Raw genomic sequence first — 27,061 nt, forward strand, 5'->3', positions numbered from 1 at the left:
CAGCACTATTTCCCAAGAATTCAGTGCGGTGTTTCATGCGTGTTCGCTTTGAATGTGAGGAAAGCTTTGCATGTGTCTTACGCTCATCGCGCGGCTACTAATTAAATTCTCTGTGGTAATGCGAACTACAACGATTCGTGCCGCCGCGTTTACTAAGCGGGCGGTACTGCAAGTCCCTGGCAAGCGCTTTGTTGTTCATGAAGGATTCCTTTATCGCCACTTTTGAATTTCTGACAGCATTGTCTGCCTGTGCAAGCCAATTCGCAGCGCGAGCATTTCAGCCGATTGCGGGTTCTGTGCCTTTTTCTTGCCGACTTTTACGCGTGCTCCCACTTTCAAAAATTTCTTTCGACAGTCTTAGAACGCCCATAGACTTTCTATAGACCAATCCCGTAGTCTAGTCTATAGACAAACATTGGTTTATGGCCACACATTTTTGTTACACTTATCTATAGACAGTCTGAAGAGGATGAATAGCAAAAGGAAACATCTATATCAAGGCAATAGCCTCAATAAGAAATCTATAGAACGTCTACAGCCTGTATATAAAAGTTTTTTCTCAGTAAATGATGATGGAAACGTGTTGCCGGTATTTGATCCTTTTCTGCTAGATTAATTGGATTAATAACATAAAATGAACTTGAATTCAGCGTCTCCAAGCACTTGTAGCGCCGGTATGTTCGCAGCGACCATGCATTGAACTTGCGATCTACGAGTCTAGCTGTGGACACGCTAACGATGATGAAATAGGTATTCCTTGAGAAAGAACAAAATCACGTTCAACCACACCGACAGAAAGATGCTAAGCAAAGCCAATGGTTCCTTCATTGGCTTAGGGCATTGTCTGTCTTACCAAGGTCTGGCGATAAAAATAGAGTGAAATGCATAGATATCCGGCTACGGCGTCTGCCGCGGACGCTTTCCGCGACGGCGGCATTCTCAGACGTCGATCGCTATCTCCCTCAATGGTCCTTCGCAGGGTGCGTTAGCATCCGGAGAGAGCAGGTTTCCTTTTGCGGCGGTAACGGGGCTGGCTCGTTGCGCGGCTAGCTGGCAACGGTACCCCACACCAGGCACTCGCTTTCCGGCTCCGTCCTTTACAAGCGAAGGTTGTATGTGAAGTGATGCAAGCCGAAGTGAGGTAGTCAAAACATCACGTTGGCATGCAGGACTTCAGTGTCCGTATACCGTCTGCGCTCTTTGAGATACAGAGACGATACATGTACTCATCACCGCTTCGGTAAGTACTGAGTTGTATCGCGGCCTGAAACGCTTTCTCGTACAACAATAAAAATATATATGAACCGAACACATGGAAGAACAGAATTTGATGGAAGATTGGAGAGGCGTTCTATTAAATTATGGACTATTAACTGACCAAAAAGCATATGATGAAGGTATATCTTGCACATGTCTTGCAGGTCTTGCACATGTCGTATTTCAACCGCTTCTATCAGAGCATACATGTGGCATGCTACAGGAAGTGGGCCTGTATGAGTTATGAATGCCAGCTATCATAAAGTGCTATTAGAGGCCTTCACGTCGCTTGCACTGCGTTCCTTGCAGGTTGTTGAACTAGAATGTCGCATGCACGTCATAGGCTTAAAATTTTTCTGCAGCTAACGACACTGGCTGCCAATATGGATCCGCAAGATACTGGACACGTTCCAGTGACTTGCAACATATTGCGAAATCAAGTTCACCGTACATTTATCAAGAGGATAAGCGACGCAAGGCAGAATGAATGAGCCCCATCTGCGGCAATGCTCACGGTATGGCTGAAGAAGTTGAATGCCACTTGAAGTTCCCCCACTTACAGCTCGAACCGGCGGTGGATGCCAAATGGGGATCAGGCGTGCTGCGTCCAGGGTCGCGTTTTCGAGCCGGACCATGGCCAGAGATCAATCGGTCGATGCAGCGCAAGAACAGCGGTGTTGGTTCGGCGGCAGGACGCGACGTAGTCGACACCGCCGCGATGACGGCAATGGCGAGCCTGACAGAGGCTGTGTCTACCGACACGCTGGAGGCAGGACACCTAACAACCCGACACCGATAACCTGATGCGTCGCCGGCAGCGCGACAGCAGCAGCACAAACGGGGGAGGAGGGAAGAACAAAGCGGCGGACCGGCAGCAGCTCTTGCAGCGAAAACGAGACCCTCTTCCGTTTCATCGGCACGCACCCCCCACCATCTTTAGCAGCGGCCGAGCGCAGCGCACAACTGAGCGTGTCTGTGTAGGTAACGGCTGCGGCAAAGAGGAAAGGCAGCGAAGTAGCGATACGAGTCTGCGCGCGTCGCGTGTGCCCCGACTGCCCTTAGGAAACGTGCTCGGCGGCCACCTCTGAAAACCAGTCGGCCTCGCCGTCGGTACGCAGTGGCACGACGATGCTCTCTCCATGAGCGGGTTACTAACTAGCTGGTCGGCCAACCACCAGAGCGGATTCAGGGCACGTCGCGCCGCCCCTCGGATTAAGTTTTTTCGCGCCATTTTTAAAAATGGCACAGTCAGTCCGTCCCGACCGATGCCACCGGCGGGCGGCCGGCCGTAAGACGTATCTCGTGGAAGAGGAGAGCCGACTCACAGGTCTGCGGATGTAGGGCATAGCCGGAAGACGCACCGTCCCAAGAAGGCGAAGACGTGCCGGACGTGCGTAGCCCCTCGAGCGGGAATGTCGACCGGCTGGCACATTCAACCGGGAGGGTGTGCGACGCGCCGAGGCGCCCCATTGGCTGGCGGAGGACACGTCACGGCCGTGCCCCCCGCCGCCGCCACGTTTTATTCTTAGCTCAGCGGCGGCGAGCGCGTGGCGGCAAGCGCAGCAGTGCAAGCCGCTTTCCTGTTTTTCTGGAACGTCCGCTTAACATGAAACCGGCTGCTGCTCCAGCAGTGGCGGTTAAAAGCGATCGCGCGCCGAGCTCTCACTCGTCGCGGTGAGCGCGACCGAGTTTCCGCTAGGCACGCGCGGGAGCGTCGACTTGCGCGCGCTGTCTCAGCCGCGCAATGTAACACACTCTTTACATCACACTTCGTCTAGGGGGAGAGACGGAGGAGGACGTGCAATCGCACGTAGGCGAGCGTGCGTCAGTGCGCGCGCTCCGTCTGATGATCGTCTTACGCAGTGTATCATGGCCAGCTTGTCGTAACAGAACAAAGAGTACCACTGACAGCCGCGTATCCGGAAGTACGTAGTACACCGTCCTGCCTGGGCGGTGGCACCTGGTTTTCTTGCAACAGATCTCCTAGTCGTCGCTGGCTCGGCCGCTTTAGCTCTTGCGAGGGCAGTGCGCCGGTCTACGTGCAACGACCGCTCGGGGCTGAACCTACGAGCTGTCTTATAGTTTGGCACTCGCACCTTCCCACTGGCATCCACTGCAGCTAAATAACTGCCATCTGTTTAATGATGCGTGCTTCCTTCATGCCTGTAGTCACAGATGCGCTGCTCCGTGCTTCCTGTTATGACTCGGGAATCGATTGATGGTAATGGTTCGGTATGGTTAACGGGCAACACAGAGAAAGGTGTTGGTGACCCTATTTGCGTACCGGTCGCACGTGATTCTACAGGATCATCCTTTGGCTGCAGGTACGAATGTGGTGCTGTAGTCGAGTCATCAAGGTGACAGTTCAAAGCTATGTCCCTGAGGTGTTCACAATTAGCCCGAGTTCGCTCACTTGGGGAGCATGATCGGATATCGGTGTACGCTATGTACCGGCCTATATAAACGTGCAATCAGTATGACTCAGCACATCTCGCTGTTACGAAACATTGTGAGCATAAACTACTGCTTAGGCCTCGTTTTCTTAGGGCGTGTTCGAAGACGCCTCAAACGTACACGTAATGGTGTCCCAAGCTTGCGCCAGGGAAAGAAGGCGGAACGTGCCACGCACGGCGAGTTTGTATCGGCGCTCTTGGTGCGATGAATTGCTGAACAGATACACATCTGTTGTCAGCACCTCCGCCCCCTCTGCTGGTGTTTCTTTCTTTTTTTTTTCTTTGAGCGATGTTTATTGTCCCAAAGCAATAATGTGGCAAGGCAAGCACGTACCGCAGATAAGAGAAACCCGAGACGCCGCGTGACGACTTTCTTATCAACGGCATAAGTTTAACTACCGCTTGATGTTACTACCATGCGCGGAAAAGGTATCTGAGTTTTGTTAGTCTTACCGGAAAGAACAGTTTTCCGAGGTATAGCAGTTACAGCAGGTGAAAGGCTATTTATCAGGCGGTAGTCGTAACAAACATCGCTGAAATGTAACCTCATGCGTGTAGATAGACAACAAACTGCTAATCTCTGTAGCGCGTCATTCGTAGCCAAAAATAACGAAAGCCAGTAGTCAGCCTTGTGATCCGTCTGAATACTTCGTACTGACGTGAAGAAAGAACGAACGCAGTGCCAGCTACTCCGAAAAGCAAGCTACTCGGAGTCCCTGTATATACACGCAGTAGTAAACGTTCACTCAAAAGTCGCTCAAGGAAGGCACCATTCCGGGGAAGAGAGAAAAAAAAAAAACTAGCATATGGAGGTGACGCCTTCAGACACCTTTCGAGGTATGCAGAAGTCAGGGCACTCGTCTTGAGTGACGCCTTCCTCCGCGTCATCAGCGACAGTCTTGCCTGTCACGCCTTGTTTCGTCATGGGAAAATTTACCTCGAGGTGCGCACCCGCTAACGACCCGCTAATGCGCGCCCTCTGACGCTGCCGCCAAAAGGCATTGTTGTTGTAGGCACGAGCCAGCAACACACGAACTTCCAAAGGCGTCGGCGCAGCGCCGTGGCGATGCCAGCTCTAAATGCAAAGCAGTCGCGTCGGTTCAAGGAAGGCTCCTGCAGAAGCTACCGGTGATGACAGTGGAATGGGTGACGTCATAGAGATGGCGCTCGCATTTGCTACTATCAGGGTACAGAAGGAAAAATGTGTGTGAGCAATTTTTTACAAGCGATGTTCTTCGAACGATTCTCGACAAAACATGTCCGACAAGCGATATGGGGTGCGGGTTAAGCTGTATGCTGCGACCATGGCCCTGCAATTTCGTATTACAGCTCGCGTCGTCACATGTTTGTCCCGGCTCGTCTGCTCCAGCATTCTGCGCTACGGCAACGGTCAGAAGATAGTATCTCGCTATTTTGAAACAACGCAAACATCCTCCTGCGCCTTTGCTATGACAAGACCTCCCGGTGAGAGCAGGTTCGTTTTTCACGATACCCCCCCTCCCATCCTGGGTCGAGGTTCTTGCACCGCCGCCTTTTTGTACAAAGCACCGAGCATACATTGTGTTTCCTCGGTTAACAGGCGCCCGTGGCGAGACAGTTTTTGTAAAGAACTTCACCTCTGTCTACCCGGAGTGCGGCCTGCGAAGCAGCGATTTGGGCGCGATAAAGTCGTCCATGCAGGATCGTTATCCACCGCACGGTTCGCAGTGGGCGACGGGGTTCGTGTCGGGCGGCGGCCGGCGAACCCTGTTCTTCGGCGGTGTGGCTGCCCGCCGTGCTCCGTCGTCGTGCTGAGGCGCACGGCCTACCCAAGGCCGCCGCCATGCACACCAACCAATGTTTTCTTTGGTCGAAAGCAATTACTTGCCCGCTGCAGGAGCGAGAGACGCAACCGCTTTGGCAGTTATTAATGGGCGCGGGGCCGGCGAGGGAGAAGAGTAGGGGCGGTGATTAGGCTTTTCCGAGGCTGCGCGAGCACGTTCTATGTAACTACGCGCGCAGGCCGAAACGTTAGCCGTCTCGCGAATGAATTCGCTGAGCGCCGGACCGTATTTCATCATCGTCCGCGGCCGTCGGCGAAGCCCCCGTGCCTCGTCGTAGAGGCGGCGGCGTGTAGGAGTCCCCTGCTGCTTCTTCGCGCCCCTCAAAATGCGTGCGGTGAGTCTCGGCAGGAGCTCCGCGGTCACGAGTACATGCCCGCGTACATCCTGGACACTCAGTGCGAGCCGGCCATCCACAGTGCGAGCCGTCAGCGCCGGTGTCCGTGGGGAAAGGTCACGAGTGTTTCTTTTATATTTGTTCTTCTAAAGTGCGTTTATACGAGCACACTCCGCGAGTCATCATCTCTGTTAGCACAGTAGAGCTGGTACCGATGCGGCTGAGCGGACGGAATTTTCCTAACTCTCTTTCCTATCGCACGCTGCGTTTTATTTTTACTGCCAAACTCCCTTCTTCTCTTATTTCCTCCTCACTGAGCTGGAGTACCTGCCTGGATTACGTTTATACCGTATTGAAGACAGTCAGAGCGCCCTTGTAGTCCATTCCCAGCATCATCTCAACGCTTGGTTCGTAAATCAAGGCTTGTAAATCAAGTGATTATCTCTTTCTGTCAGGTGTAGAAGCGGTTGGTCGGCAGCGAAAAAGTATCTTGCGAGAACACCGTGACGATAAGATGCCGTATTATAAGGCAATGAGAGATCCTGCTAAAATGGGCTGTGCCTGATTAGCGTGTTGAACGCGCTACTCTTGCTCTCTGCCACAGTGCATTAAAGCACTGGGGAAAAGCACAACTTAAAGGCGTCTTATAACAGCAGCCGAAGCTACAGTAAGTTTTGTTTGGTGGACTCTTTTGCTAGCCTTTAGCAAACAATTCTTCGAATATTCGCTGCATGCAGAGTTTAAAGTGAGAAAAAACATTCTCTCAACGTTCTCTTTGACCATGCGTTTCGTTGTGCCTGCGCGTCAACTGCGTGTGGTAGAATAACAAGAATATCAAGCACGCAAGTTGCAACTCGCTAACGTTCCTGCAAAACTTAGCTTTGATCTCGCCAGTTGCTAAATTACATGCAAGACCCACGTTTAAGAATCTATCTTGCACCACGATTGGTCCGGAACTCGGAGATCGGTTAGCTGTTGCGCCACCCGCGGCATCCAGATGAACTCCTCAATGCCGCTCAAAGCATGGATGAGGTATAGAAAGAAAATTTGCAAGGTGTCGTCAATAGGGAACTTCAGAGCTGACAGGTGGCGCTTCCGTCCTTCAGTCAGGACATCCCAAAATTTGATTCGGAGCTTTGTAAATTCAATGGGATACTGCAGCCCTCCGAGAGTTCCTGCGTTGTTTTCCGTCAACCTATGGGCTGGTGAGTAAGGCAGGGAAGCAGGTTGCGGAAGTCCAACTACCCCTTTAACGGGCTGAGTGCTTTTCGGCGTTTTTAGCGTTGACTCATCGCAGCGTGCGCTGAGCGATGCTCTCCGTGGCGTCCAGTAGTTCTGCTTTGCTGACGCACCTGGATCATAAAAACGACGCTGCGCGCGCTCTGAGTGGCTCCGCTGACGTCACTGACTGTTCTTAGCGCGAGCTTGCAGACTAAAGCCTCTGATCCCGCACTGACCTGCTTCCCCTTCGTGGCGGGGGCACTAGCACTTAGCTTCTTTTCCTTGTGTGTCTGACATGTGTAACTAGTCGTGATGACGCAACAAGTAAACGGCTATCTTCCCGCCTGTTACAGCAAAATACTAAGACGTCCGCCGCCTGCTTTTCGAAGTTCAATGACATTGCTTGAGAAAGACAAGCTACAGGCTCGGTTAGACGAACTTGCCACAATGAGGTGGCGTGTGGCGTATGGGGTACCTCGACTGCATTATTGATTTCAACTGGCCAGTATTAATAAACAGTTGAGAACGAAGGAACTGGAGCCTTGATTCGAGCTGCTCGACTTCACATCAACTTCAGCTGTTGCGAGAACACAAAGTGGCGATTAATATCCATGCCCGAAAGACGAAGCCGTGATGAAAGCGGCTGGATGATGAAACATCTTTCTCTCCATCACGAAATAAACAAGCTGGCGCCAACGCTTGCCGTGGCCGCCGCGGCGGAGTCTGGCGTAGACAAACACTGGTCGATATGCCGGAGCGGTGAACTGCGCAACTGTCTGTCCCTGCCGGCCACGAACGCCGTTGACTTTCCTTCCCGATAATCCTAGCGAACTCCGCGGTGCAGTTGCAGCCACCGGCACGAGGCACTAGCACAGGTGCCCTTGAAACACACATACACAGTGTGTCGGCTGCAGGGTTGGCGATCGATGCGGGACTCATTACGTAGCGTCTGTTCCGGCTCCCCATTGGCTGGCCGCTGACACACCCCGCGTGACGAAAGCCGTCCTGGCGTACGACGAAGACAGAAGAGCAACTCCGTACCGCAGCAGCAGCAGTAGTCAAAGCGGGCAGTTAAAAATATCTGTTTGCCGACGCTGGGTCAGTGGCGTGTGCGCTGCAGCGACTTGGGTTCTTAAAGCTGAGATAGCCATCGCGTGCCAGCCCGTTTGTTTCGTGTCCAAAAGCCAAGGCGACGCAAAGCGTACCTCGAGATGCTTAGGTGGCGCCCGGCGTTTTCGCTATCGCGCAGTCGTTTTCCTCCGCGCTAGTATCTCGCTACAACGAGCTCGGAGGGCAGTGCTTCGCTCCCTGTTTACGTCCGCTGCTTTGAAGTTTTCTTAGGAGCAGTGCTGTTTAAAGACTAAGGCCTGAGTGCGTTATAGTTCAGTTGACGCAGTAAAGCCAGCCTTGACCCTCAATGTGAATATCGACAACAGGCCTGAAAAAAAAAAAAAAAGGTGGGGCGGGACCTGCACATCGACCACGTTAGAGGTAGGCAAAAATGATTGTTTTGTATTTATCTTATGTTCTCACTGTTTCTTTTTTTTACTGTAACAAGCGTAACCTGGGACACGGAGCCTCGGGTTACCGTCAGGTGGCCAAAACAGCTTTTATTTTTATTGAAGTACCTCTTAGCAGAGCACTATAGGTTCTACTCGTTTTCAGGGAATGGTCAACTAACCACGCGGATGTGCCATTACAGCGTTCAAGTGAGCTGAAACACAGGAGAGTTAGGTATAAAATAAATTCATTTCTGCCCTTCCTCACTACATCTCAGGTTGCGTGCGGTATGCGGAGAGAGGTGACATCAAGGCGTAACAAAAGCTGACAGATAAGCGTCCTGTAAAATTCTCGCTGGGAGAAATTGCAGCGCCGCTTCGAAGAACGATAAATTCAAACGAGAGAACTGAAACGCGGATTGAAAAACGGAGCGATAGAAAAGAAAGGGACGAATTTCGACTAATTTGCATAATGGCCACACTGCGGTTTGACGGAAATTGCCAGCGCTGCGAGCGACGACGTCGAAGCCTCAAATTAAAGCTCGCACTCGTTTTATCGACGTGTTCTCCGTAAAATAAAGAACGAATGAAGCAACAGCGAGAAAATTGGCTCGAGGCGCCCGACGCGGCGACGCTGACGGCTCAGTGTTTACAGAAGCGCCGTACTTACGCCAAGGCAGCCTCGCTGCCGCCGGCGCCTTCTTCGTTATCACTCCCCCCCCCCTGCCCCGCCCTCGCCTCCCTTACTTCGCTGACGCCGCAGCGTGCAGCTTCGGAGGCTTGGGCTCGGGTCACGATGTGGCTCGGTTTCAGATCAGTGAGACCGACAAGACTTTTTACTCGACATCTTTGGCTTAAAACGCGCGTTTCCCTCTTCTTTGTCTCTCTTCCTCGAATTACACGAAAAGATTCTTCACCCGGTTCTCTTCTTCATTTGTGACGCGGGCCTGTAACGGCGAAGACAGGATCCAATTTCCGCTTCTAAGAAGCGACCGCAAGTTTATTGCTTGGTTTCAGTGTCTTTGATGTCTCTTTTGCTCACAGCCCCCTTATTGAATCAGTGCCGCTGGACCAGCCTTAATGACTCAGTGGCTGCTGTGTCCGTCGTCTAAGCTCAAGGTCGCGGGTTCGAACGTGGCAGCGCTGGCTTCGTTTATGTGGAAGCTAAAAGATAAAAACGTCCACGTGCCAAAATCTGGGTGCGCTTCAACAAAATTCAACAAGCGCCTTTGTATTCTCACTTGATACGCCGCGCAGACCTTAGAGCTTTTAATTTTTTAATTTTCGTTTTCTTTTTTTTTTCTTATAGTTTACCGCGGCGCTGCGCAGTGAGGCAGTGTTGGGTGGTAGTACACGCCTTCTTGTAAACATAGTGAAATAGCACAGGATGTTTCTCATGAATTTACAGATTTAAAGAGATTTCGAATTTACAGTTGGTGTGCACTTTAATCGCTTTTAATGACGCCACCCCTGTTTCCTCCCTTTCCACTTCTTCCATCACTCGGCCGCTGGTGAGACCTTGGCGCATCGGGCCGGCTTCTAAGCTTCTCCTTTCAATAAAATATATCATTAAACTGTCTTCCCTTTGTACGTCGTCAACTGTGTACTGATTTACGACTATCGCGGCCAAGGACCTAATAACTTTATCCTTCATTTTGCTCGCATGAAATACAGTGTGAAAAAGAAAAAAAGGACAGCCCTTTTAACTCGTAGGAGCCGATTTCGTCACAGTCTGCGATGCCAAAACAAAGAAGAAAAATAAGTAACGTGCAATCTAATGCAAGATGAAGACCTGTAAGCTTCAGCCTGCGACCTTGAGGAGAACGGCGCGACCTTCGGTGTCGGCGAACGCAAGCCTCGTGCTCCGCATATCACCCGAGCTCTCCGGCAAAGCAACCGCATGGTACAACAGCGTAAGAACGAAGCCGTACACACGCGCAAAAAAAGAACTATATGCATCTGCTAAGAACCTAGCGCGGGGGAATCGCTACAATTGACATTCTACCTGATAGAAGCGTAACGGTTATAATCGTAGTCGCTTCCTTGACCCCCTGCCGTGGCTGAGTGGTTATATGCCGATGGCGAGGTCGCGGGTTCGATATCGGCGCCCCGGCAATCGCACTTGAATGGAGTTGAATGAAAACACGTTTGTGCACTAGAATACTCGTGTAGGTTAAGAGACGGACAGCTTACTGAAATTGATCAGTTGCACTCCACCGCGCCATGTCTCGTAGCCTGCTACGTTTGAAACGTAGACTTTCAATTTGATCTGTTTATTAAAAAAATCCCACTAATCTATGATTACCTCCGCAGCTGTAATTCACTCCACATTGGGGAATTCTCGGGCACAGCTTGACTGCGCGGATTTTTTTTCTTTCAGAAATAATTTACATTTCTTTTGAAGAAACCTTCGTGAATGCACTGGTTCATATGAATTCGTAATATGCGCGACCTCTTTGCTCAATTTTACCGTGAATATGTAAACGCCGTGTTCTACAATCAGGTATCTTCATTTTAACGATTATTCGAGTTCTGCCTACTGCTATTAATGTTGGTTCGCACGAGTACTGCATCGGCCCTTCCAAATAAACGTCCAATCAACCGATCCGTAACAGAGCACTTGCAATGGACTTTGCTTATTTTTCGCGAAAAGATTATATAGAGTAATACTAATATATATGTCGCCTCAAATATTATTGATGTTTGGATTCGGTCCTCCTTCGTAGAGTTGCGCCTCTTCCCCTGCACTGCGAAACGCCGTGCCGAGTGGCAGGCCAAGATGGAACGTGAGATAAAGGGACCAGTAAATGGTCGCCCTCGGTCTTTCGGCCTGTAATTGTTTCATTATTGTTGTTGTTGTTTTTTTGTTACAGCGAGCGACGATCGTTTGGGAACAAAATCGCGGTACTCGCATATCAAAAGCCGCTGCGGATGGCGGCAACACTGGCCAGTATGGTGGTGACGTTATATTTATATTGAGGTCTATTGAGGCCAACAGCCAGAGAAACCAAGAAACACAGGGGATTTTTAAAATTTATTTTGTGGTGTTAATCAATGTAGAATATTACTGAATATGTTATCGCTTAAAGATTATTCGTGGAGGTCGTGGGTTCGGTTCCAACCGGTGGCATGTCGTTGTATTTTCTTCTGCTTTTCTAATCAATTATCTTTAAGCGATAGCATATTCAGTAATATTCTCGATTGATCAACACCACAAAATAAATTTAAAAAATCCCCTGTGTTTCTTGGTTTCTGTGGCTGTTGGTTTCTCTCATGCATATAACGAGCCCATCATTGCCCTTCCCATATATATATATATATATACACAGATATGCGCAATTTATTTTCGCTCGCTAAACGCCCGTACGGCAGCGAGCCTGCGGAGGTTCGCGCTGCTCACCAGGTGCCCGTACACCTCATCGACCGGCCTCCGTGGTCATCGCAATCGCAAATGCATCGTGTTCCGTCGTGGCGGTCGAATCTCCGCCGCAGCGCGAACGGGAGAAGCAGCACTATCGTCCAAGGCGACCGGGCCGCCTTGAATGGCCACGCGCATAACCTCCGCCGGCGGCGCTGCCAAGTGGCAATGATACTCGGGCCGCGCGCGCGCCTGCAAATTGCCGACGCCGACGCCGCCACTTTCTCGCCCACACGCGCTCTCCATGCATGAAAAAGTGTGCAGTGCTGTGAAAGCTACAGCTAGCCTCGGGACCATCGGGAACTACGGTGAACACAAATGCACAGTATTGTCGCGTGCGCATAGGGTCGCTAATTAGAAACACTAACAACGAAGAGTGGCCGTATTTAGGATGTGCGCTGGGCGTGTGGCTGTCGTCCTCATGTGTATCTATTTGTACACATACAGCGTGATCCGATTTCAAGGTCATCACTTTCATTTCGGCTGAAAACGACCAACAGAGGTTTCCTGTTGTAACGGTCACTTTCCCCGGATAAATCGTATAATTTAATCCGAGTATATTAAGCCTAAAATGGTCATCCTCACCCTCAAATCCTTGAAACGATCCTAAGTGTGGGACAAATCAATCGACCCGTTTCTAAGACGGCTTACCTGTTCTGCATACTTCTGACTGCTGAGAACCACTCAGCCTCGCTTTGATTAGTTTAATAATACAGTAGCCGCATTTTGCTTTTTTAGAAACACCCATCTATGTGCGTGTGCGTGCCGTGTGGCGAAATTGCGTTTAGTCAAGTATATCGACTAGCAACGTACGTGGCCTAATGACCGGAACGCCCCTAAACTTCGATCTAAGCCCGAAAGACCTAAAACTAAGGGACCATAAATGACCATTAAGAACCTTAACCTGAAGGACGCAATGGTTCTAAGGGAACCTCGGCCTTTGACCTAAAGATCGAAGCTGTCGACTCTCCGTAGGGCATTGTGCGCAGTGACCGTACTTCGCAGCTTTTAGAGCGCTGCTCGCATTTAACGGGAACGAGTATGTGTACAGCCGTTCCCTTCCCCTCCGCTGACTGTCTCCTTCCTAAGGCAGACGGCTGCTGGCGTTCACCGAGGGAGGAGGGGACAGTCTAAACTCTTGCGACAGCGCGTGCGACGGAATAACGTCACGAACAGCCCGTCCGTACGTAAACTACGCGAGCCGGAAAACAAGAATGGAAATAAAAAGAGGAAAACAGAAAACGGCCGGCGGTCCTTTCCTCGCCGCTTGCCTTCCCTCTCCGGACGCAGCGGAGCTTCAACGGGTCGGCAAGCGCCCGCAACGTCTTGAGGCAAGCGCTACCACCCTGTCGCGTGGCTTCACCATCAGTGCTGGTCATTTGCGACCACTTCGAACATCTACATACCTTTCTCACGCAACCTTTTCTGGTCACGGGTCAAGGTCATCAGATCGCTTAGCTTGCTTCCTGACATGCGCAAGTGTGTCGATTCCAGACACGGCAAGAAAAAAAAAAACCAGCCTGTGGAGTTATATTTGGTTAGCATGCATTTTGAAATAGCCGCGTTGACGGACCAGAGTTTATATACACGAGTAGCCCTCGCACAGATGTGCCCTTGCAGCGACTGTTAGGTGGTAGACGAATCTTTTCCACGGCATAGGGGAAACCGAAGGTGTATCATCAGCCTAATCATAAAAAGACGATCAACATAAAAAATATTGCACCAAGCGTTCTACAAATGCAAGCCTAACGCTGTTCGCAGAGTCGGGAATAGCGGCACCTATAGGAACAGTACTGTACGGAGATTCTCTGTCCGTGGCCAGAAGCGAAATGCCAAGCAGCACGCAGCTAGTAAGAAGTCGGTTACCTATACATCATTAAAGGTCTACTTTCTTTAGCATAACCTATGTACAGAAGTATGAAATTCACCTAAAGTATAACGTTCAGCGTGAAGTATTTCTTGGAAATAAAAAAAAAGGTGCAAGGCAACTGATTGATTGGTCTTTTCTGAATCCAGACTGCGTTGTCAGCTCGTTTTGCTCCGCAGGCCGCAATATTGATTCAGTCTTTCCCCGGGGGAGTGCCAAATCGGCTTACGGATTGCCCTTCACGAGGTCATAGGGGGTTGCCGGAATATTTCGCCCGTCGGAAGGTTCTGGGGAGTTTGCCAGGGCCGCAAAAGTTGGCTGAAATCTCTCCGCCAATTCGCGCTGCTCTTTCTCGTGCAGTTCGGTGCAGTCGCACGTGCGCGTAAAGACGGCGATACTTCGACGTATGAGAACGAGTAAACGTCGTGCACCACACCGAGCCCAAGTTCGAGCCCAAGTTCGAGTCCAAGTTCGAGTCCAAGTTCGAGTCCAAGTTTGAGCCCAAGTTCGAGCCCAAATTCGATCCCAAATTCGAGACCAAGTTCGAGCCCAAGTTCAAGACGAAGTTCGAGACCAAGTTCAGTCCAAGCTCATACACCTCAACGCAAAGCGTCACTGGCGTGTGCATAGCTCAGCGATGCCGGACTGGCAGGGTATTGGAATCAGTTTAGTTGTAGAAAGCCGAGAAAAAGCTCGTCTCAGCGTTCTGCCTCCAATCCTTTCCGAACGCATTGCAAGCAGAGGGAGCTTCTGAGCAACGTATCCTTGGAGGTCGTCTACTGCAGGCTCTCAACAAACAGTGTGCAGCTACTTGTTTGCAGCATGGCTTAGAGACCAGTTCTGAACCGAAACGCGACGGCGCTGGCGTCACATCAGTCCAGACGACTCGCTTGACCTCGCAATCTGTCCACATCCGTCCCCTGTCAGACCGCATGAACGTCGTTGTATCCGCAATGCATGGCGCAAGTGCTGGGAGAACAAGATGCAAATGGCGGCGTATTAGGCGTGCGTTGACCGTATATACGCGTAGAGCATCTGGACACGTGCGTGGAATAAGCGCGGGCAACGCTGCGCTGCGGGCATACTACAGGAAGAAAACACGCCGCTCCAGCTCTTTGCCAAGGCATACCGCGGAGAAAGCTGTTGTTCTTATGTTGGCTCCCTGCATGCCCCACGAGCTTTTTTTTTTTTTTACACCGCTCAAGAATGTAGGCAGCCTACGACGGTGTCATTGGTGGCGCAAGGCACGAGACAAGGCACACACTCAAACATGGAGGGCTTCTCTATTGCGTTCAAAACAACTACACCGTCTCGGACGGAGCGACATCGGGAGGAAGGAATTGGGTTCGAATCCCCGGCTGCTGCGGTGCCGTTTATATCGACGGATGTAAACTGGAAAAAACCTTAGAGTGATGAGGTATTTAAACGCGTTAATTAATTACAGAGGTGATCAAAGTCAACCCGAAGCTCTCCACAACGCCACGGTCCCTTCTTAGCACGAGGTGCCGTTACGGAGCACCAGTGTTTTTTTGTTGTTTTTTTTATCACAAACTACGCCGGACGGCGCGAAGAGCACCTCCTTGAACGCAGAGTGATTGCTCTTATACTCTTCATTGCTCAGGTGATTTCTCCGGCTGAAGTAACTTCTCTCATATAGCACAGCCTGCCTCCCGCGATGCAGTGCCGCACTAGACGGTGGCCTCCTGAAAAAGTTGGCAACCGTGAGGCGCGCGTGAGCGGAGAGAGAAGTCGCTGAGCCCTGACGCCTTCGAGATAAGCGATATGAGACCCCGCCCTTGGCGACGGAACAATGCGAGTGTCCAGCTGCCTTTCTCCGTGGAGTGGAGCGCGCGAGAGGGGAAATGAAAGAAAGAAGAAATGCATTCGGCCTCCAGCAGTCGAAAGATAGCGTTGCTTTTTAGGGTGCGTTGATCTGCTTTCACCAGTGCTCTCAGAAAGTCGACACAGAGGAGGGAAGAAAGAACGAGAGAAAGAAAGGAAGACATAAGGAAAGAGAGAGAAAGGGAAAGAAAGAAAGAAGGAATGAAGGAAGGAAGGAAGGAAGGAAGAAAGAAAGAAAGAGAGAAAGAAAGAAGGAAACAAAGAAATAAAGAAAGAAAGAAAGAAAGAAAGAAAGGAAGGAAGAAAGAGAGAGAAAGAAAGAAAGAAAGAAAGAAAGAAAGAAAGAAAGAAAGAAAGAAAGAAAGAAAGAAAGAAAGAAATAAAGAAAGAAAGAAAGAAAGAAAGAAAGAAAGAAAGAAAGAAAGAAAGAAAGAAAGAAAGAAAGAAAGAAAGAAAGAAAGAAAGGGTGGTGACATAAAACCATGGCGAAGTGTCGTTGTATACATGTCGAAAGCCACGCAAAAAAAAAATCGAGAATGAAATCACAGGAGAGTCGAGGACACATTCCTGCCACAGACTTTCGCTCGAGGACTAAACGACGGTGAAATTACCTGGGCACAGCGCCATCAAAGCGCACGGAAACGACGGCAACGACGACGGCAGTTAGCGACAACAAGCACTGAACGTTCACGTCCCAGTATCCGATAGAGACCGTGTACGCCGCCGCGCGCACGTCTACGATGCAAGTGTTAGGTGCACAGCTCTTTGTCCGCCCTCTTTCTCCGCGCCAAGTAATAATCGGCAGTATCAGCAGCATCAACGAATTATCCCGTCGCAATGAAAAGCCCTTACGATTTGATCTGAGCTCGTTTTCCAGGTCGGGCGATTCTCCGAAAGCTTTTAATCCTTTCGCACACTCCTGGTTGTTTGTAATTTAACCATAGTTTAAAAAATCTTTGGTACTCTGATGGGGTTCCTGTTTCGAAGCAGCATACAGGATGCTGCGCTGTCCACCGAGACGTCCGTTGCTGTCAGGCGCCGGATTGTAGTTGGTGTGCGATGTAAGTGCCTGTTAACGGTCCTCAGGTGGCCGAAATTACTCCGGAGCCGTCCACTACGGCACCTCTTTCTTCTCTCACTCCCACCTTCCTCCCTTTAATTGCTGCTGTGCTGTGCTGTGACGCCACATGCTCTGAGTCGCTACGCTCCCGCGTAACATGGACATGGCTTCACATGAAGGCAGACGACAAGCGCGGGTTCGCACGCTTGAGAGGCGGTATGGATATAAAGAGGGCGTCTACTACGTGGACATCACAGGGCCGTTGCCCACGGGATTCTTCACGGCTGCCGTAGTCCACCGGAGAATGAATCTCGATGGGCTATCTTTTCGGGCCCCAAATTCAACACGAGCGGAGGAAGTCGCAATAGCTCTCGCTGCCGCCGATCCAAAATCGAGAACGGTTATCACAGACTCTCGCCGGGCCTGTGAACATTACCTTGCAGGGGAAATATCACCTCTTGCCTCCCAAATTCTAAGGCGCGCTCCCGCCGATCCAACTCGCACAAAAGTGATCTGGGCTCCTGGCCACCATGGTCTACGAGGCAATGAGGCTGCTGATGCGGCCGCTCGAGCGCTCACACACCGGGCTCCTCATCCTAGCTCTCCTGGCTCAGAAGCTCATAAACCGCTTCTGCGGTTCCGCGAAATCCTAATTCATTATTGCGACAGCCACCGTCTCTACCCAGTACCTGCCAAGGGGCTGAGTAAGGCGGAGGAGCGAACTCTGCGGCGCCTGCAGACAGGAACCCTTCTCTGTCCTGCCATAGCAAAACACTTCGATCCGAACACAGATGGGCGCTGCCCGCACTGTGGAGAGATCTGCGATATCTTTCGCGTGGTGTGGGCATGTACTCACAATTCTCACCTTCCCCCTTCCCCCACCCGAGAGGCATGGGAGACTGCCCTCCTCAAATGCTCCACACTGGAGTCTCAAAGGACTCTGGTAAAGCGGGCGCGAGACGGGGCCTCGTCGTGCGGTGTCCCGGACTAAGGATACCGACCATGCAGCAGGGTTTTTTGACCCTCAAACTCTCTTTGAATATTAAAGTTTTTCACCACCACCACCTTTAATTACGGCGTGGTTGAAGTGTCCGCCGAGTTACTGCGCCTTTCCTTTCCTCAAAAATCAATTTTGTGGATGCCGGGACGACCCACAGCGGGTGCATGAATGCCGGCTTCGATATCTCGGGGAAGGGCACACGGGGCACCCTGCAGGCACACCCTACATGACTTGTTCGACATGAAGTAGCGCAGCTGTTTTCGATTTTAATGAGAGTTAAACAGGCACACACCCGTCGATAATGGGCTGAGCCCGTTCCGTGCGAGTGACGCGGGCGCAGAAAGGAAAAAAAATATCCTGAAAAAAAAAAAAGCGAGGAAAAATTTTCCTCGCTCTAATCAGCCGTAATGGACGAACTGCTTGGCAGCTGCGGCGTCCCAGCTTCCTACTCCTCGCACAGCGCCGCCAGCCCGCGGCACTGTCGGTTCGAAGATTGGGCGAAGAACGCGAGACTGGGAGCGCGATGCAGCCTGCGCCTGGAATAGCTGCACGCTGTGTGTAACAGTCGCGTAATAGATGATCGCAGTATAAGTGGCGGCCGGGCAGGTGGTGTCACTGCGTGCGCTGCCGTTGTTGGTATAGCAGGCCGCGGCCCGTCGCGCGATTAGCGAAATCCTTCCTCGTTTCGCTTTGCCTGCCCCGCCTCCTGCGTCATCCACTTTCCCCGTAAGACGTTTTGTCGCCGACGCAGTAAAGCCACGTGACTCCGCATCGCGCCAGAAACGATGGCTGTCGCGCGAAGACCGCTCTGCTCCGGGAAACAGAAAAAGAACAAAAAAGCCGTCGATTCTGGGACAGCCATCTCTGCGGCTAGACATGGACCTCTTCAGGCTGCTATGGAGAACCCCGCAGGGAAAAAAAAAATAAGGAAAAAGTAAACGAAGAGAAACTGCTTCTAGCGGCAAGATTTGTTTGTAGAGTCAGTTAAGCAAATTCACTTTCACTAGAAGCGTGTCTTTTCGCCTAAGTAAAGGAAAAGTACTACAGTGTCGCCGTCGATCCGCGTTTTACGGCAGTTCTGGGTGCTCCGACGCTAGAAAACCCGACGGAAAGAAGAAAAGGAGTCTTGGGCTATCTGGGCTTTGGATTCGCTAGCATGAACTGAGTGCCATTTCCGCCTACGGGCTGAAAAGAATTATTCTTCTTCTTCTTCTTCTGATTGATTGATTGATTGATTGATTGATTGATTGATTGATTGATTGATTGATTGATTGATTGATTGATTGATTGATTGATTGATTGATTGATTGATTGATTGATTGATTGATTGATTGATTGATTGATTGATTGATTGATTGAAAAAAGTGGTGGGGAAAAGATAAAGTACTTGAAGTGATCAAGTGAGGTGTTAAAAGCTCATTCTTTCTTCGGTGTCCGTAAGGTACAGTACGTATCCAAGGAAAGGGGGAAATCCCTGCCCTCACACCCGACCCCCCCCCCCCCCTCTTCCCCTTCTTCACTACCGAATTCTAAACAAACTCCCCCCTTTTCCCTCCCGCCGATGCAAAAAACTACCTTGGGCCTCTCCCACACAAAAAAAAAAGACTTGGCATTACGTGCCTAGTGTCCGTGAACCACGCTTTTTCTGGTATACGGAGAGACCTAGGCGAAAAAAATATTGATCGAGGAATAGGAAGCTCACACTCTTCGTAAAGGCCCTAGAAAGAACTCCGGGCGGCTCGGGCGCTCCACATCGATCAAAAAAGCTGCCACAAGGGAGGCACAAACGAGGCGGCTCCGATCAGTCAAAGTGACGAGTAAAGGGCCATCACTGTCGCCCTACCGGGGGCACCCATTCCATCGTCATTTTCGCCTTGGAAGCGTCGGGAAACTTTAGCAAATCGCGGCACACAGCAGCGTCCCGTGGCGAGGTACAGGAATCGCGTCGCAAGGTTGATCAAATAATAAATGTATGAACCAAGAAAATTTGCCCTCGCAGCATTCACGGGAGTCTCGCTATATGAGCATAAAACGGCTACGAAAGATCTTAACGTAGATGTTCCATCATTTTGCTGATCCACTGCGAAGTCATCACCACCACTGCCATCGCTATCTCTCTTGTTGCTCGAAGTCCGACAAGATCGTTCGCACGCGCTCCAGTGACGGAGAGAGTGAGAGAGAAAACATTTATTATTGCAGCTCTCGTCCGGCCCTGGAGGAGCCTCCCTGGTCATTGCAGATGACTGTGTCGTTCGCCTTTCTGCACATTTACGTCATGTACCTACCTGCTCATGATCAATTCATTTGCTGCGTGTGCACTTCGCAGTGATGACTTCCGAATACGAGTGCTGAGCAGCAATTGATGAATGTTGCTGTACCTTAGTATGGGCTCGTCAATAGTTTTACATCGCTGCGCCAATATAAGTTGTCCCGTACTATTCGCAAAACAGTTCTGTCACACTCACAGTGATCCATTTTAATATCTAGACTTAAATATTTGCGATTGAACGGCGTGGATTGAACGTGTAGTCAGTCTTAACTAACTACGGTAACAAAGACGTACAAACGTACAAAGGTTTGTACGTTAAGCGGCTACTCAACAGAGCCATATTTCATAGGACAATAAGGGAGTAATTACTCATTGACATCCACCTGAGCGCAGCCATACGGCTACAGAGGAAAGCTGAATGTGAAGCGGTGGTTCCGTGTTCGAACCCCGGACCAGGACGAATTTTTCTTTAACTACGAAGTTTATGAGAAAGCTGTATAGCTTCCCTTTGTAGCCGTATGGCTGCGCTCAGGTGGATGTCAATGAATAATTACTCCCTTATTACAAATCTACTAGGGATTCCCCTAAACCATTCGACCATTTCATAACATGCGCCTAGAACATCATGTGCCCAGAACATGATTATTACCGTAAGTTCTACGACGCTGACCAAGGCAATCTAACTGAGCCCTTGGTTACGTATGAAACCGTGCATTTGGATCCCCTTTCGAAACTGGTCACTTAAGTCAAGTACCTGAGCGTTCACATCGTTCGGCTACAGTTCATTACCCTTGCTCTTTGGCCGTTGATCGGCCGCCTCCGTACCAATTTCACTGTCGGCGACCTGGCAGCTAAATCAACGCAGCGGTAAACAGCTCCTTCAGTATCAGCCATCCCAATCCACTATTTTACGTAGTTATGTCTCAGTTCTTAGTTTAGATGTGGGCCTGTACCGAATTCGACGTATTAGTCTTCTTTGACAAGAAATGTATTTAACTTGGATGAAGGCGTATGGGGCCAAAACAACCCAACTGTCCAAGCAAGAAGGATGTAATGCAACGGAGTGTGCTGCCAGGGACTGCGCCCTCATCAGGCGATGTGGTACAGTTTTCGCTATTGCTACTTCTTCATTAAAAAAAAATAGGGGCGAAATGTCTGGGAGCGTTTTTTTTTTTTTTTAACTCACCTTCGAGAAAAAATGTGCTCTGTCATATTACGTACTGCTTCAACTGTCGCTTATAAGTTGCGTTTCCTGGTTCAATTATGAAGTTTCATTAATGTGTTCTTTGTCAAAGCATCGCATGAGCCCCGATCATCCACACTGATGGAAAGCAAGCGAGCACGCTGTGGGTGCGGTTAACCTTCCTACATTTCTTGTTTGTATTTTTTCTTTGCGGTGAATTTTTTTTGTTCATTTTTTCTCTCTCTTTTTTAAGCGCTCGAAGCCGCAGCGCGGTGAGTCACCGGGCAAACGAGTCATCCTCACTTCAGACTTCTTCTTGTCGCTTCTTTTGAGTCGGCCAGGGTTAACAACTTGCTAATGAACTCGGTCCAAGGCTTCAAGCACTGCACAACCCTGCAAGCACACTTAGCCGACGCCTTGAATACCTTTTGGAGGGCTCGAGGCTACACACACACACCCACAATCTTCACAGGAGACCCTCCGCTCGTGCCCGTCAGCCTCGCGCAAATTGCCTCCACCAAAATAGGTCTAATGGTGCTCCGGCGCACGCGCCAGTGCGCACAGCGTTTGCGCATTCGTTAGCTGTGAGTTTAAACGCCCACTATTTGGCCAGCACAAAGCCGAAGCGGAGTTTGCAACGGCGACCACTCCCCGTCATGCCATAGTAATGCCCTCTGACCGCAAGGGCACGGTAAGGCTCCTCGAGAGTAATGACCGGCGGAGGCTCTGCACTGGCTCTGTGCGTGTGGGCAGTTGGCCACGTTATAATTAACTAGCAATGCTTAAGTGTATAATATACCAAGAAACATCCTGTTTTTTCAGGCATGTAGCTGATACCGGAAACAACTATGGACCGAAGGCCGAACTTGTTGTTATATCAATCCTTCCTTGTTATATGTACTTAATAAACAAGGCTCGCCCTCTATGCGCATGCATACAGACTAGTCCTAAAAAAAAGAAAACTTGGCAGTCAGCTTTTCTTTATGAGCTTAGTTCCGCGTCCTTCCGGTTTGCTGTACTGGTGGCAGCGTTTCAACAATCCTTCATGGTTGCACTTTGACAGCTTTGGACCGTGCTCAGATCTCGGTACCTGACACAAATAGAAAAACAAAAACTCAGTTCTATAACGTACTTAATCAAACCGAGCTGCTGTAGACTTCCGCCTAATCCGTATTCAGCCCGCTATAAGTTGGACAATTCTCCTTCACTGCGAACGCGTGCTGAAACTGGAAGCCTTGCACCTACACTCGTCAGCCTTGCTCGCGATCATATCGAATAGCTAGCAGTGCGCTTGGTAAAAAAAAAAAAGGGCGGGAAAGAGAAAGCTGTCTGGACCTTCACCGCCAACCCGCGTCGCTGCGTGCCTTTTTCCACAGCAGCTTGTCAGGGGTGATCGGTTGCTGGCAGTGCAAAGCTTTTCCTCCGCGCATTCATGCACTACAGGGCTGCGCGCACCTCGGCGGAGCGGTTCTCAAAATCAAAGAAGGGCGTTCCTTCTCTTCACACCGTTCCTGTGGGGACCGCCCTCTCTCCCTGTCCCTGCGGCCAAGCCGTGCACTGGCTTCGAGGCGAGCCGAAACTGCATCGCGCCGCCGTGCCGCAGTGATACTATGTTGTGGCGGCGCCCGGCGACCCTTTCAATCATCCGCCAAGCCGCTCTCCTAGACGTTGGTCCGACTCTTATTCGCGCGTGCGCTCACCATCGCGAGGGGGCACAAGTGGCCAAGGGCGCACATCGCCGCAAATGGAATGACCTCGGCTTCATAGGGCCATTTATTTCTTTCAGCCCTCCCTTATGCGTACGGACAGCGCTGCCCCCCCCCCCCCCCCCTTCCTTAGCGGAAGGGTTGCGCATTCGGAGCCCGCTGCGATTGCATCCTAGACGCTCTCTCTATCTCTCTCTTTTTTTTTTACCTTCACCACGATTACGAAGGCGCGCTTTTCACTGTAGTCATTGTGTTTGTTTGTTTGTTTTTTAATTTCCCTCTCAAAGTATAGCATTACTTCCAATATACTGTAGCGCAGCAAAAGACGAGGACACAAGAGACGAGAGAAGAACAACACGAGCGCTATGTACCAACAAGCCCAAAAAGCCACGCTACTGAACTATAGTATTAGCGCGTCCGGTAGACCTATAGCAGCGACAAACAAATTTGCTTCTGTGGCTGAATGTGTCCAATAAATTGGAGCTAAGCTAAAATCGTAGAAATGTCCTGGAGACGCCTCCTCCAGCTGGCTGAAGACGCCGCCGCTGCCCAAGGGATAGCGGCCGCCGTTTAAGCGGGGGGCGACTTCGTGTCGCTCCTCTCCATCCGCTGGAAATAAATTTTGACCACCACCACCACCACGCATCGACCACACGCGTTTAATCTACCTGCAGCGCATCTTAAAATCCAGACGCTCTCTTTTCTTTCGCACAGCCTCCAGTGTCGCTTTCCACCTTTTACTTTTCTCTGCTTCTGACAACTGTTCCTAATAGGCTTTAACTTGATTCTATACTTTTGTTCCAGCTCTTCTGCCAGACTTGTGCACTTTACTTATGTGTGCCTGATGGGAGGTCCCCCAGAGTGTTTTACTTTAAGACCTCCTACTGTACTGACTTTTTATGAAACTTATAACTCATTTGTATTTCATTTTAATAAACTTTCAAACCTTCGAACCTTCTAATCGCAAAAAGCAGTGCTCATTTTGCAGCCAGTCGACCGGCCTGTGCATTTTCCTTTCATTTCTGCATACAGTCACTACTCCAACTGCTACTACCGAAAGCGTGTTAACGCGCCACAACACTTTCGTACTTGTTAATTTCAGCCATTTGATGCATCACTGTGCACCCTTGAATAAGTGCGACCACGGCCTCGCGAATGGCTAAATGAATGTTCTCATGCGCACACTAACGGTTATTCTTACTGTCTAGCTGGACCCGAACCCCCAGCACAGGTACGGGTGCTTCCGACCACGACAGTTCTATAGGTCTGCACACGTGCCAGCATTTACGCTTTAGTATAGAGCGACTATTTTAGCTATGTCTTGCTGTCTGTGGAGTGGAAGCTCTGCAGCTGCCGCCAGCAAATCACGTGATGAGTTCTCATAGCTTTTTGCACCTGCGAACAGTTTGTAACTGGCTGGCATCCGTGACCTCGGCAAACCTGACAGCCCCGCGTACGATAACAACCAATGCGACGGCCGACGAAGGGTCATTCTAACGGCAGAACAGTTTGAAGAATTCGGCCGCTGATTCGCTGGTGGCTGCAGCTGTAACTTCCTCTACAAAGCGAGCAAACTGCGGGGCAGTTCAATAACACTTGCTCCTGTTGTACTCTTTTCCCTTCCTCGCGTTGTCGCTTTAGCGCTACATCTGTTCCCGTATAAAAAACAGGACAGAAATAACACTGCAGAATGCAGGATCAATTACAGAATCCAGAATGGACTCCAAGATTCTGTACAGAAAAGGAACATAACGGAGTCTACGTCTCACGTAGCAGGCGCGGTTATGGAGGAAACATTGCACTGACCGACGAAATCAATGGCTGATTGACGCAAGCGATATTTCAGCAGGCGTATCGCCCCGTTGCCTGCACTTGAGTTCAGCTTTCCGCGTTTGCAGCGACATAGCAAACTTACGTCACGTAGCGGTAACGTTTTATTTGCCGTGTGGGACGTAAGGCATCGAAATACCTCCGTGTACGCACCAAGAATAAAAGTCACCTCGGTGGTGCGCGGTTCATTCACACCGGAAAGCTTGTGGTTCATCGAGGCACGCTCTATGCAATATTTGCGGTTGACTTGCAGATTTTATACACTAATTGTGATCCTGATTTTATACATTCATACTTTATAAAAAAAAAGGAATGCAGGAGAATAATGTTACCACTACAGTTCGTCTTTTTCTTTTGTTTGTAAAAGTACATCATCGACAGGTCTCTCCTTCATTGCAAGGTTAAACGAAAGGTCCTGCAAGGGCAGCTCGTAGCGGAACCGTACCGCGTGCTGATGTGTTCGAATAATCTCATATTGCGAACACGGTCGCCTTGGCCGTCACCATGCTGCAACTTTCTGTTGTTATGTCGAAGTGCACGTATGCGGCTTATCGACCAGCGTAGGGCGTGTTTCACAACTCGTTTGAATGAGTGTTTCCTCTTCACTTAGCAAGGCTTTTCCTCTCCAGGCAACCAACCGATCAAGGGAGTAATGTTTTTTTTTCCGAAGGATACGGCTTTTCCTTCGGTTGCGCTTTTCCAGTACACCCTGACATTCCTGTTTTTCTTTTTTAGTAACTAATGCGCCGTTAACTTATTGCTGAGTTAAAGCCAGTTCATCTAAGCCGCTCACAAATCAGGTAGCTCTTGATCATGTTGCCCTCAGACTACGCAGATCCGGCCGGTGCAGATGTGTGCAGCAAAGACTGCTTTCGGGACCTTCCACGACTAACCCCGTTACGTCTCCCGTTGGCTGCATTCAGGATGCTCGGTTGGGGGCTGTGATGTTCTGCGCCACAGCGAATATTTATCGCGGCTAACTAGATAACATGCGCCGGAAGGTACGCTATCACCCAAGTCACGAGATGGCGTCGTATGCGGACTGCAATGGGCCAACCCCGCTGAGGGAATAGCAACGTTAACGTAGGGAAAACCCGCGGCGGAGTTGAAACTAGCTTCTGGAATCCATCGGTATCTCAGAAACGGTTTAGTTCCACAGAAGAATGCACTCCTCAGGTGGGAAGCCCCCAGGGTCGGGCGAAGGCAGACGTCAACACTGCACGAAGCCATACGTTCCTCCAACGAATATCTCCGGAGAAAACGCGCGCGATTTGAATGAAGCGTGACCTTGTATATACCAGTTGTTCGAAGTGTAAACAGAGCAGCGGCGACGGAAACACGGGGAGTCGGTCGCGTGCTCAGACGCACGTGCGCGGGTGAATCAGTGACCTCTCGCACGCGGTGTGAGCGGTCTCACGCAGGCTCCCGGATAGCACGGCTTGGGGCATCATCACGGAGAGGGCTGGGGGTCACGTGCCAAGACGTCTCTTACCTTTTTGCGCTTGCCCGTTGCCGCTGTAAGAGTGGCTGCGGCGGCTGCGGCGAGCTGTCCTTTCGTGGCACTCATGGCTTGCGGAATGTACGCGTGCGCTCACGCGCGGGGGCTTTAATAGACGGCCGGGGAAAGGACGTTCCTTCTCGCTGGTCTGACGGGTCCTGTGATGCTGTCTGTCCACGGGCGCCACATTTGAACGTCGCCGCCTCCGCTGCAACGGCCCTCAGCCTCACTCCTCGGCTTACGTAAGTTCTCGCGCGCTCACACACACACTTGCGCGTCCGTGGTACGTCCGTGGATCCTCCTCCTTCTTCTTGGGACGCGCAGTTTATGCGAGTTAATAATCGCGCGCCGACCGAATCGCGCGCGCTACGATCACAGGCGCGTCCAGGGGGAGGCGAACCAGGCACAGCGGGGGGTCGACGGATATGTCATGGAACTGCCAGCGTGTGCGCGTATACGTACTCCGCACAAGGCGCGTTTGGGATGGTTATCGCTTCTTCTTTGGCATGATCGCCGCCGCCGCTGCTGCAGTTATGAAACCTGTTGCGTGGACAGCGGTGCGAAGGCCGCCAAAAGGGTTGAGCGGGTGGCCGAGCGCTGCTGCTGTCCACGGCTGCGGCCACCGCCGCATTCACTGCCCTTCCTTCTTTTTTCTCTCTCTCTCTCTCTCTTTATTCCTCTCTACCTCTATCTCTTTCTGAGGAAAGCTAACAAAGCAGCTGGCTCCGCGGGAGTCGAGTTTTTTTGTTTCTTTTTCTGAGCGCACTTTCTATTCATGTAGCCTCCCTTGTTGCGCACAAG

The 27,061-nt window shown here is 50.6% G+C and overlaps 1 protein-coding gene across 4 annotated transcripts in view; it reads right to left on the reverse strand.

Annotated features, from left to right (window-relative positions):
• The window catches only part of LOC149364066 (solute carrier family 2, facilitated glucose transporter member 1-like), an 80,593-nt gene that overhangs the window by 13,508 nt on the left and 40,024 nt on the right, over positions 1 to 27,061 (reverse strand). The window contains exon 1 of one of the 4 annotated variants that reach the window (XM_089574081.1): positions 26,255 to 26,411. The exons of 1 other annotated variant lie outside the window; for it this stretch is intronic. In XM_089574081.1, coding sequence (XP_089430207.1) covers positions 26,255 to 26,329 — 75 coding nt within the window. In that variant the 5' untranslated portion in view covers positions 26,330 to 26,411. Of the gene's footprint in view, positions 1 to 1,817; positions 2,326 to 2,582; positions 2,668 to 26,254; positions 26,412 to 27,061 lie in introns of those variants that run through there. 2 more of the 4 variants (XM_089574083.1, XM_089574082.1) reach the window with 2 other exon arrangements.

The sequence above is a fragment of the Amblyomma mixtum genome, chromosome 2 (assembly GCF_055824585.1).
Source record: "Amblyomma mixtum isolate Tamu chromosome 2, ASM5582458v1, whole genome shotgun sequence".
NCBI classification, from domain to species: domain Eukaryota; kingdom Metazoa; phylum Arthropoda; class Arachnida; order Ixodida; family Ixodidae; genus Amblyomma; species Amblyomma mixtum.